Here is a 13379-nt window from a genome sequence, read left to right on the forward strand (position 1 = left end):
CCTGGAACTCACTCTGTAGTCCAGGCTGGCCTCGAACTCACAGAGATCCGCCTGGCTCTGCCTCCTGAGTGCTGGGATTAAAGGCGTGCGCCACCACCGCCCGGCTATAATGTTCTTGAGATATCCTGTTTTCCTCTTGTACAACATTTTTTGATTAGCCTCTTCCTGAATTTGTGTACTTCCATTTAAAACCAAACCCATTGACTTATATTACAGGGACCTGCTGAATTTGGTGCAATTCTCCAGCCAATCTGGGATAGGTCTGTGCTTGTGGTGGAAGTCAGGGCTGGGACCCTCTACGCTGTGGCCCTTCAGCTCACCCGGTCCTGTCACTCAGCTTCCTGTCACTCAGGCCTCACTAGCCAATCAGGGCCTTCAGCGGACCTGCCAATCAGATGGGCGGGTTCTTCCGGTCACCAGGCTTCTGGCTCAGCTCGTCCATTGAGGAAGCAGGAAGTTTGCTGGTGTGCTGTGCCTTAGGCTCGGTCTCTGGAAGTTATGGGGGAGAGTGCCAGTGAGTTCTGCAGCTACCGCACGGTGAGTAAGGGGGCTGCTGTCCCTAGACGGGGAGGAGAGGCCAGCCATGGCGAGGAGGGGCAGCTGTCCCCAGACTGGAAGGAGCGGTCGGCTGAGCCGCCCGAACCGGTGTGGTGGGTCCTTTCCGGGGCTGGGCCGGAGTCAGTGGGTAAAGTTCGGCGTGTTCCTTCCTGGTCCTGTGTGTCCTGTGTGTCCTGTGTGTCCTGTGTGGTCCTTGCAATTCCCTGGGCTGGGGCGGCAGCCTATGTGTAACGTCACTCTGAGGGCTGCGTCTGGACAGAGCATTGGGAGTGGGACTGCGCTTAGAAATATCCTTGTTGCTGATGTCACTGTCAAATGCTGGTACCTGTAGTGCTTATACTGTCACTATGAAAGGCAGATTTGCCAAACTTGGAGAGCCCTGGTCTCCCTAGTGTCACCCAGAAGTTCTGCACGTTTAACATTGAACATTTAGGTGTAGGATCCATCTGGAGTTAATTTTGTGGAGCTTGTTAATGGTATGTCCTGTGTAGAGTAGCACTCCACTGCTAAACTGTGATGTAGCAGAGTAGATTTGATGGTAATAAAGACACCCCCCCCCAAAAAAAAAGAAAAGATTTACTAATTCTTAGGAGACATTAAGTCACACAAAGTAGAATTTAGCTAAGGGAGGGCTGCCTCCCAAATACCCCAAAGATAAGTAGTATGCAAACCATGCCTATTAGATTAGTATGATAAGATGTAAATATTCACCAGGATTAAGCAGCCATTAAGCTATATTCGCCATAAACAAAGAGACAACTTTGATTTACAACCAGCCAAAAGCCCCAATCAAAGAACAGGTCTCTTGGGTGCTGCTCAGGACATCATTAGAGGGTCATACCAACATTCAACATTTAGTCCTGGTGTGCCATTATATTAATTCTAGAACAGCTGCATCTCCAGCCTTTTTGAAAAGTAGTTTTGAGTCAGGGTCTCCTATGTTGATTGAAGTGGACTTGAACCCTGTCTGTAGCCCAACAGGGGATTGCCCTTGCTATTCTTCTGAATAACCACCCTAAATTCTCAGATTACAGGTCTGTAGCACCAATTTGAGTCACATAGTAGACTGTCCATTGCACTAACAAGAAAACGATTTATATGTTGGAGCATGGCTTCTCCCTTCAGACCAGAAGAGGAGGAACAGTGTACTGTGTGTACTGCAGGGGGAAACAGACTAGACAATAGCCAGATCACAGACTGAAGTTTAAGACAGTGAGCTACAGGGGTCTCCATTATAAAGAAGGGCCTACTGGGGAATGGTGAGTGACTTTCTGTGTAATTTCCCAACATGTATTAATTCCTTCCATGTGAATGAAGACAGACAGAATTGATGGGTGTATAATTTAGGGAGGACAGCTTGAGCTACTGCATATCCACTTTTCAGTTAGGGAACTCTCCTGTGCAGATATGTGCAATCCTGGTTGACACAATTAAGTCAGATCAGAGGTTTGAGACACAGGCCTTTGGCTCTAAATCTGTGTCAGCTTACAGCACTCAGCAGCTAACATTTTACATGGACAAAGTCATACAATCTCTTATTAATGGCATTCTCTCTACCAGGGAATTACCTACTCAGTTTCAAAGTTAGTATAACTGTTCGTCCAATTATTTTTATCATTTTAAAAAGTCAATTTTATTGGTATTAGTTTTTCTAGTTTCATTTTCTTTAAATGCAGTACTGCTCTAATCTCTATTTTTTTCAATTTTCCAATGTTTCCCAGTCACTAAGAATTTCATTCCATTTTTATCTTAAGTGAGATATATATATGTATATATATATAATCTATATTATATATATATCAGTTTAGAGCACTGTTTTTTTTTTCTTTTTATTATTAAGAAATTTTTTTATTCATTTTATATACCAATCACAGATCCTCCTCTTACCTCCTCCCACCTCCTCCAGCCTCCCCCCCCCAACCACAACCCCATTCCCTCCTACAAGAAGGTAAGGCCTCCCATAGGGAGTTAGCAGAGCCTTGTACATTCAGTTGAGGCAGGTCCAAGCCCCTCCCCTTGTCTCAAGGCTATGTGAAGTGTCCCATCATAGGTAGTGAGTAGAGCAGTGGTTCTTAACCTGGGGTGGTGGAGGCATCCTTTTGGGGGATCAAATGACCCAGTTACAAGAGTCGCCTAAGACCATTGGAAAACACAGATATTAATATTAGAGTTTATAGCAGTAGCAAAATTATAGTTATAAAGTAGCAGTGTAAATAATTTTATAATGGGGAGGGTCACCATAACAGGAGGAACTGTATTAAAGGGATAACAGGTTAGGAAGGTTGAGGACCACTGGTTTTTATCAATGTCTCATATAGCTCAGGCTTGCCTCATACTATGTAATTGACAGTTGCTTTGAATACCTAATCCTGTCTCTGCTTCCTAGTGCTGAGAAGACAGTCTTGCAACTGCTTGAAGGCTGGGCCTTGACTGGTCATTGAGAAGGAAAATTAGACCAGTGAATGAGTGTCCTCCAACCTCTGTGGCTTTTATTGGGAACTTACAAATGAAGAGGGACCTGAGTAAGAATGGAGTTCACTGACCAAGTGTAAAGCAGGTGTAGTCACAGCACATAAAGGGATGAGTAAGGAGAAAGGTAAAAGCTTTCCTGCTGTGACAGTAGTTGACATTAGCAATGAGTAGTTAGATAATCAGTATAACATGATCAGTAAATGACCAGGAAATCAAGAATGTGGATAAAGAACTGAACTTATTGTGAAGACAAGTTACTGTAGTTAGTTACACCAGTTCAACCAAAATAGAACTGGGTAAAATGGTGTGGCCCTGCCTAAAATGACTGTATTTTCCAGGTTTAAGATATACGGCCTAAGAGAAAAGGCCTGGGTAATACTTGGTGTCCTCTAATACAAATCCCTAGTCTCTGGATAATATTACCATAAAGCCTGTTTCAACTTTTAAAAATAATTTTTGGGGATTATAATTACATTATTTCCACCATTCCTTTCCTGCCTCCAAGCCCTCCCATAGACTCTACATTATTTTCTAATTTATGGCCTCTTTTTGCTTAAATAATAGCAACTGTTTGAATGTGAGCTGTGTTTGACTAGGACTTCCCAGCTATGAAGCAATGGGTTGGCTGCACTGGACATAGAGTGTGTAATAATATGTGCACACAAAGGACCCTGTGCCTTGGAAAAGGAGCAGAAAGTACTCTGGGAGAATGGAAGATCCTACTAAACTACATTTCTAGAGTAGGGCCTGTCTGCTGGGGTGTAAGGGCAGAGTTGGGAAGGCTAATCCTGTCTGAGTCATTTGATTTCTGCTCACCCAGTAGGGGAGCTGCTGCTGTTGTGAGGCCCAGATGGTTGGCCCTAGCTAATGAGGAACTCTGAGAAGGCTTAGCAATCAGGAGTACCAGTGGGAAGAAGCTTGCATGTTCTTTCCAGGATTCTTCTCTGGTTCTCCTATAGGGAGCTGTAAGGAAGACCACAGCCATGCCATGGTGAATATGGTGACCACTGTCCCCAGACTAGGAAGAGCAGGTTGGCTCTGTTATCAGAGTCCCAGCTGCTGGAACTGGGGTGGACCGTGAGACAGACTGATTCTGTTGCTACATGTGGTGACCTGTGCAGTAGCCTGTAGCTAAGTTTTCCTAGTCATGCCTGGCTCATGGTCAGGACAAATATCTCACCCACCAGTCCCGCAGCCGTTTGGACCCAATTAAACACACACAGGCTAATATTAATTAAAACTACTCAGCCATTAGCTCAGGCTTACTACTGACTAGCTCTTATACTTAAACTCAGCCCATTTCTGGTAATCTATATGTCAACACATGTTCTGTGGCTTTACCTGTGTGCCATTACATTCTGCTCCCTGAATGGTGGGCTGGCGTCTCCTGACTCAGCCTTCCTCTTCTCAGAATTCTTGTCTCCTTATTCCACCTGTACTTCCTGCCTGGCTCCTGGCCAATCAGCTTTTTATTTATCAACCAATCAGAGCAACACATTCACAGCATACAGAACATCCCATAGCACCTCCCCTTTTCTGTGTAATCAAAAAGGAAGGGTTTAGCCAGGCGGTGGTGGCGCACGCCTTTAATCCCAGCACTCGGGAGGCAGAGCCAGGCGGATCTCTGTGAGTTCGAGGCCAGCCTGGACTACCAAGTGAGTTCCAGGAAAGGCGCAAAGCTACACAGAGAAACCCTGTGTTGAAAAACCAAAAAAGGAAGGGTTTAACTTTAACATAGTAAAATTACATATAACAAAACAGTTATCAAGCAAGAATTACAGTTATAATATCTAGTCTATTTATATTTGACAAAATTAAAGATAATATTCTACCTATCTTATATTTATGAGTCTAAAGTTTCATATTTAATTTATCTTTTATCATAACTAAGGAAAATTATAATTATAACTATCTAGTCTTCAATACATCAAAGACCTCAGAAGGATATAATATTACCTAAGTAAACAGGAAGAGCATTGTAAGCAACTTCCAAAAATCTAGAATAACAGAGACACCTGGCTACCCAAAATTCTTCTGCAATGTTAGGGCATCCATTCTTCAGCCAACAGGCCTAGAGTCTCTCTGTTGCTTCTTCCTGAGTCCTGTAGAATGTCTGGCAGTTTCTTCTGCGAAGCAGGAACCTGAAGGACCATCTCACCTTGCAAAGTTCAGTGGTTACCTTTTTATGGGTCCTGCATGTCCAGTCAACACAACATTTTGTCAAGCAGTCCAGGCAAGAACAGTTTCTTGCCCAAATGGCTATTTTTGCCAAGAAGAAGATAAACTCTATATGGAGTGTCTTTGATGCCCATCTTTCTCTCTGAAGTAAATCGGTGCTGCCAGGAGCAGATGTGTCTCATTGTTCAGGAATGTCTAAGTTTTTAAAGCATTTTAAATGCCATATTCTATAGATCTTTGAAATGTTTGAAGATTACCAACCTAATTGAATTATATCTATATATACCTAGAAAATTTAACATGACTATAAGTTTGACTATCATAGAAGACTAATTATTCTGTATTTCTTAATTATCCATTACAATTTAAATGAGCTGCACAAACATAATACACAAACAAGTGTAGAAATATACATACAGTATAACAAAATTAACTTTAAATTTGTATCAATAAACTAAAATTTATACCAATGTACATTTTAAACAAGTGGTTACTCTTTAAAAGTAGGTTCAATAATCTACCTTTTTATCCTATCATATCTATAATATCCTATATTTCCATATCATATCCCCCTTTCTTCTTTTAGAAAGGTATTGACTATGACCATTAACAATTTGTAACCAACAATCTAAACAAAGACAAACATCCATAATCCATTTTTTTGGGATTTGGGCCTAGTTTTTCTAGGCTACTTCCTGCCGATAAAGGGCACTGTATTCTTATGGGGACACAAAGAATTTTAGGATTATGGTCAAGTCCTGACTGAAGTAGTCTGTGAGGCTGTATTCTCTGAGCCAGTTGCCTTGAAGTTGATTTTGGATGTTGGATGATCTGGGCCATGGTGTCATTGGAGACCTTTCAGGGGATCTTGGCTGGTCAAACCTGATGTATCTTAACCTGGAACAAATCCATAGCCTCTTGCTTCCTATGGAAACAAAAGCAGAGCCTCCTTTCCAAAGCAACATATCCTTAGATCCAAATTTTGAAGTCAAGATACCTTTAAAATATACATATTGGTTTAACTGAGAAGCTTTTACAATCAAATGTCTTTTGCAGTTAAAAATCCCAAAGACAATATAATCCAGACTCTCTGTGTGATTTCCATCTTTACATGGCTTATTTTTTATATTACTTTCTCTTTAAAGAATTTATTTTTTAAAACTTTATCTTCTTTTAATATAACTGTCTAAATTCCTTTTTCTCTCTCAAGCCTACATACATTTTTACACATAGTGTAAACTGTTTAGGGTTTATTTAATTTGAATCTGTAATGTGAATTGATTGCTTTAAACTGTAGAATGACTAGGATTGAAATGGCAGCTTTGGCTGCTGGCTCTGTCCACCTCAGCTTTCCAACATGGAGGAACTGTGGAACTACATTTACTGCCAGCTTTAGGGGAACCATGCTCACTGCTGGACTCTGGGAGGCAGTGGGTCTATGCCTCCACCCAGCAACGTGTAGCCCCAAAACCTCTTCTTTTTTTTTCCTTCTTTTTTTTTTTAAATTTTATTTATTATGTATACAGTGTTTTACCCTCATGTATACCTGTATGCCAGAAGAGGGCACCAGATCTCATTACAGATGGTTGAGAGCCACCATGTGGTTGCTGGGAATTGAACTCAGGACCCCTGGAAGAGCAGTCAGTGCTCTTAACTTCTGATCTTAACCTCTGAGCCATCTCTCCAGCCCCTCTTTTTTCTTTAGTACTAGCAAAAGTTGAATCCATCACACAGTGCACTGCATGGCTTGCAGACACCACTGTGTACAGTGGCAGGAATCTGCCATGCTGCACTCAAGCCCATAAGCCGCTGCTAACCAGCCATACTGTAGCTCACGGCTTGCCTGAGAGACACATCTAGGAAGCTGTTTTTAGCTCCGTTTTAGAATCTCTTTTTTAAAAAGCTTTCTCAGGTTTTAGGTCCCATGTTTTGGTGCCATTTGTAGCTGGAAGTTTTTCTGTGTCCCGCCTGGTCTGCAGCTGCTCAGACCCAAGTAAACACACAGAAGCTTATATTAATTAAAACTGCTTGGCCATTAGCTCAGGCTTATTACTGACTAGCTCTTACACTTAAATTCAGCCCATTTCTGTTAATCTATATGTTACCACATGTTCCGTGGCTTCACCTGTGTGCCATACCGTGCTGCTCCCTGAACGCAGGCTGGCATCTCCTGATTCAGCCTTCCTCTTCCCAGAATTCTCATCTGCTTATCCTGCCTGTACTTCCTGCCTGGCTACTGGCCATCAGCTTTTTATTTATCAACCAACCAGAGCAACACATTCACAGCATACGGAACATCCCACAGCAATAGCCCTTGGCTTCCGAGCCTCTCTGAGTGCGGATTCCTTGGGGAGGCTTGGCTCTGTAGCTGTGGCCGTGAGAAACTGTGGTGTTTGTGCACACACAGGCATTGCTTTTGGTTTGCAGTAGGAAGAGAGATTGGAAAGCTGAAGGTATGTTTTCTAGAAGTTTTGAATATTGCACTCCATATTCCTTAGTGTGATAAACTTTACAAATAGTATAGATAGCTGTAGAAAGGAGGTGTTGGGGATCACACTTCAGTAGTACTTGATTGGGGAAATTTAATTTCAGGGCATAAAAGGAGTTTCTGAGCTGCAGAGGTTTTTCAGGTGTGCATGGGTTAGGCAGGTGAATAGGGCAGATTCCACACCTTGTATCATGGTTTATGTGGCAGGAAGCAGACTTTAAATTATTCTTCAACATTGCTTTGTGTATGGTCATCTGCCTGGCTGGGCTTGCCTGAAACCATAGGGGCATCGTCAGGTAGGGGCTACAGAGCCATAGCCTACCTTTCTGAAGACCTCCTTTTTTATAGAGAGTTCCAGAGCATGGGGTCCTCTCTGTTTGGATGAGAAATCAGTAGCTGGAGGGTCAGAAATATAAGAGTTTAGGGGCCACTTTGAGTTATTTTTGTGAAGTCTATTTTTATTTAATTTCTATGCACCTACAATCATAGGTAACATTGGTCAAGTTCACATTTTCCCTGGCTGAGTTTCCTTAAGTCTTTTGATAAAAGCTTGACTATCTTTTTGTGCTTTTGTTTTTGGCTTTTTTTCTCCATCCCCTTATTTTTTCACAAATATTGTACACATTTTTTATTGTTGGAGCTTTGTGGTAAGTACAGAGGTCACACTGTGTCATTGTGTGTACTAATCCTTCACAATCCTATTGAGAACTCTTGAGTTTTTCCACATGGTATGTAGGTTTGGAATCAGCTTTCTTGTTAGATTATTTTGGGAACTTTTTTTGAATTGTATTGAATTTATGCTGCAAATTGAACATATCCAACATCTTTCTTATAATACATCATGTTAATGGTGTTGTTTACAGTAATAAAATGGTAAAAGACAGTATTCTACATAATCATTCATTTAGCAAACTACAGTAAGTGTGGATCTGAAACTGATATGAAATAATGTATAACGCCATAGAAAGAGGACTCCAGTGTAGAGTTTAGTGACACAGATTACATTATTATGTTCACATAAAAGATATTTCACTAAGTCTGATTTAATTGAGAAAACAAAAAGGTAAAAATCAAGCATGCTCCAGAATTGAACAGTGAATCTGAATGTAACATGGACTGTGTAGTAGCATGCAAAATAAACTCTAATAGCAGTAGGTTGGGATTTTCCACAGATATCAACTAAAATTAGTTAAAACCATGTTGCAGTCTTATAGTTGATTTAAAATTGCACATATTTGGTGTGTGTCTGATACATTTGGGCGTATTACCTCTATGCATCAACCCCATTACCACAAACAACACAGTAAACTGTGTTGTCCAGACCTCCTTTTTCTATCTATGTGTTTATGTGTGTCTACAATGTACTGAGTTCTCATAAAATGACAGAATTGCTATGGATCCCAGCAATCTCCTCAGTATATCTTCCATGCACTTAAAATTAGTATTATGAAATATCAGAATTCTCATGTTCATGGCAGTTATGAAAATGACTGCCTAAATATGAAAATAACCTAAATGTTCACTTGTTGAGGACAAGCCGGGTGTCTCAGGAGGCCATTGTGCTAAATGAATGAAGGCAATAGCAGTGGTTAAGGGATTACACACTTATGAAGGACTCGTACAGTCAGTGGTGTATCAGGCATGAAACTGAATGTAATTACAGCTTAGGCAGTGTCAAGCCATTTGTTTCTCTTATCTGGATTTAATCTGACAAATGCACAATCATTTGTCAGTAAGAGTTTCAGACATCTTGTCTATACTACAGGTAACTGTTGTTGTTGGTATTTTGGCTCTTTTGGGGGGCCCACCACCCAGCTCCCAAATAAATTACACACAGATTTATTCTTGATTATGAATGCCTGGCCTTAGCTTGACTGGTTGCTAGCCAGCTTTCCTTAATTTTAAATTATTCCATCTACCTTTTTTCCTCTGGGCCTTTCCTGTTCTACTTCTGTAAATCTTACTCTTACTCCGTGGCTTGCTGTGTAGTTGGGTGGCTGGCTCCTGGAGTCCTCCTCCTTCCTCTCTCATTTCTAGATCTCCCTCCTCCCAGATTTCCCCTTCTATATATTTTCTCTGTCTGCTGTCCCTGCCTATCCTTTCTCCTGCCTTGGTATTGGCCACTGAGTTATTAGACCATCAGGTGTTTCACACAGGAAAAGTATCATAGCTTCACAGAGTTAAACAATGCAACATAAACAAAAGTAACGCACCTTAAAATATTCTACTAAAGGTAGCAATAGAAAAATGAAGGGCAGAAAGAACACAGAATCTATCTGAAGCAATCATCTTCAAAGGACTTTTCTGACAGGTCTTTCATAAAAGTCTTTCACTTGCTTTTTTAGAGTTACTCCAACATATTTTATATTATTTGAGGCTGTTGTGAAGGATTTTGTTTCCCTGATTTCTTTCTCAGTTTGCTTGTCATTTGTGTATAGAGGGCTACTGATTTTTTTGAATTAATCTTGTATCTAGCTACTTCACTAAAGGTGTTTTTCAGATGTAAAAGTTCCCTGGTAAATTCTTTTGGGGTCACTTATGTAAACTATCATATCATCTGCAAATCATGATACTTTGACTTCTTCCTTTCTAAATTATATCCCCTTGATCTCCTTCAGTTGTATTTTTGCTCTAGTTAGAACTTCAGTTACTATATTGAATAGATATGGAGAGACTGAACTGCCTTGTCTTGTTGCTGATTTTAGTAGAACTGGTTTGAGTTTCTCTCTATTTAATTTGATGTTGTCTATAGGCTATTGTTGTTCTTTTACTCTTTTTTGGGGGGCCTACCACCCAGCTCCCAAATAAATCACACGTGGAGGCTTATTCTTGTTTTTAAATTTTATTTTATTAAATTTTCTGTTCATTTTACATACCAACCCCAGATTTCCCTCTTCTCCCTCCTCCTGCCCCACAGCCTTCCCTACCAACCCACCCCCCATTCCCATCTCCTCCAAGGTAAGGTCTTCCATGGGAAGTCAGCAGAGTCTAGTACATTCAGTTGAGGCAGGTCCAAGCCCCTCCTCCCTGCACCAAGGCTTTGCAAGGTGTCCCACCATAGGCACTGGGCTCCAAAAAGCCAGCTCATGCACCAGGGATGGATCCTGATCCCACTGCCTGGGGGCCCCCTGTCACGGACTGGCCCACCGGGAGTACCACGACTGTAGGAGAACCAGGGCTTGGGTAGTCAGGAAGGCAAGGATTTGGCGACTGACAGACAGACAACACACTCAGAAGTGGTTTGAATCTGTTGTAATTTTACTTCTGTAAATCAGTAGTTTATATACAAAAAAGAAAACTATCAAGTCATACAAGGAGCAACAAGAGCTTGGCAATAATTCAATTACATCATCTTTAAAAAACACCAAGCACACAATTATTAATTGGCGCTAGACATATCCCTTCACCCACAAGAACTTTATGACCCAAAGAACAGTCTGTGTTTTTTAAACTTAGTACAGTTCCTAGACTTGTGAAGGCTTCTTTGTGGTTGAAGCTGTGTCTTTCATCTTTATCTCAGCCGTTCGCTAGTTTATTATTTTTACTTTTCTGGTTCTCATGACCCACTTAGCCAATTTGGATGTTGCATATCCTCCCTAAGTCTTTCTTTACTTCTTTTATCACATATCTCTTTAATATAAAACCTTTTTACCTGTTGAAATATGGACTCTTGTACTTTTACTCCTGTAAGGGAAAGGAGTTCTGTTGTAGTCCTTAAGTTTTCCATATTGAACTTTCTCAACGGAGGGGCCCACCATCTGCCTCCTATGAGATAACATTTTTTGCCATAAATCACTTTAGTTGGGATTCCTAAAGGATTCCTAGTGGGTGAGTGTTCATTCCCTAGAAGTGCCTGAACTATTATACTTTCTATTATCTAGTGGCTTGGGGTCTTAAAGAAATAGCTCATTCTACTATATCTAAATAAGGTCCATGTCCAGCTTCCTTTTTCTTCCATAGTTCACAACCCAAACATTCATTAGTTTTGGCTGTGTTTTATAGATTAATTAAAACATTATCAGAAAAGCAGTTATACACAACCCATAGCCCAAGGAGCTCATGATCCATGAAGCACGTCTCCTTCAAGAAGGAGGCATAACACGGGCACTCTGCCAGGGACCTCCAGGGAGCTTAGTCCCGTGGGACACGTATCTCCCGTCTGCTATTATTGACATAATTGTTTATGCCATACAGACGACACTGGAGTTGGTGTGGCATTTCCCGGTTTTTTGTTTAAGACACAGCTCCAACAGATCACGCCTCACTGTGTGTAGGGAACATAGGATAATTTTAAAAAGACAAGGAAATAATGGCACAACCAAAAGAAAAATAAGAATCAATATCCCAATGAATGTAAAGTATTGTGTCTAATCTAGAGGATTAAGAGAGTGGACATCTGACTCAAGATCACGAGCTAAGGCATCCAAAGAGCCAGTCTCTAAATGAGCTTTGCTCATAGCTGTGATATCTTTTTTGTAAAGCTTTTATGTCATGAGTGGTATCTGAATCTTTTTAGACTCTTTGTAGATGATTTTTTTACCTTTTTTTTAACTTTGACTAGCGTTATAAGGCAGAGGAGTGACACAGATATATTGATATGTAGCATGACACCTCCTAGTCTTTAATTTATTTTGAATATTAGCCAAATCTTGTCCAAGAGCCATTATCACTTTTTTTAATATATTAATCTTTGTTTTTAATTTTTTATCTATAAGAGACTGTTTTGACAAAGCCAAGGTAACATTTTTATTTAATTTATTAACAAAATGAGTAGTATGAATTTCTTGTATTAAGGTGGTGGTAGCTATAGCAAAGGTGGTAATAATAACTATTAAGGCAGATACGCCTAAAATTAATGCAGCAACAGTTCTCATAGTAGTAATGAGTATAGTGTAATAAATCTTTCAGTCTATTGGGAACATTAGTAATTATTTTTTGATAGCATATATCAAATAGGCACCTCAGCCGTATATCCCAGGTTAGGAAATCAATATTCCAGTCTTTTGTAAATAAATGAATGATAAGGGGCGATGTAATCATCTTACTACTTTTTGTTGAAATTTGGGGCATAGTTGGGGACCCAAAAGGCTGGAATGTTGACCAAGTCCAGGAAGAGTAGACTTTTATTTGTTGTCCAGGTGATGTAGGACCCATCTGAGGCTAGGGATGTTTGAGTAGTCTGTAACCTTTAAGTGATTAGAAATCTGTTGGAACAAATATATATTAATGGGCAGAACATGAAGTTAAGAAATTTTAAAGAGGAAATTTTTTTCTTAGGTGTACATTTGGAAATTTTAAGTGCATAGTTTTGGCAGATAAGAAAGGGGAGTTTCAATATTCAGAGAGAGAAGAAAGATGTGTCTCTCAAGGAAATAGGCAGTTGGGGAAACAAACCATATATTGATAGTACTTTTTTGAAGTTTGTCTTTGCCTGTGGGCATTGGTGGGTTTAGATCTCTTGAAGCTTGTAAGAACCTTTTTAAAGAGATAAAAATTCCAAATGGTATTTTGTTAGAGCAAAATTATAAAACTTTGGAGTCTCAATATAACAGAATAGCAAAAGAGAGAAATCTGAAACATGTTTTTTTTTTTATATATATCTTAAGTCATTTTTTAAAAATCCTTATTTAAGTCTTTTTATCCTTATCCCTTTATAACTTGTTTTTACATTACATACTTTTTT

The 13379-nt window shown here is 40.1% G+C and overlaps 1 protein-coding gene across 1 annotated transcript in view; it reads left to right on the plus strand.

Annotated features, from left to right (window-relative positions):
• Positions 1-331: 331 nt before the first annotated feature.
• LOC131894500 (zinc finger protein 431-like) overlaps positions 332-13379 on the plus strand; it is a 38315-nt gene continuing 25267 nt past the window's right edge. Inside the window, exon 1 of the mRNA XM_059244774.1 lies at positions 332-537. Within this exon, the coding sequence (XP_059100757.1) occupies positions 499-537 (39 nt within the window). The 5' untranslated portion in view covers positions 332-498. The remainder of the gene's footprint in view (positions 538-13379) is intronic.

This window comes from Peromyscus eremicus, chromosome 17 (assembly GCF_949786415.1).
Source record: "Peromyscus eremicus chromosome 17, PerEre_H2_v1, whole genome shotgun sequence".
Lineage (NCBI taxonomy): Eukaryota > Metazoa > Chordata > Mammalia > Rodentia > Cricetidae > Peromyscus > Peromyscus eremicus.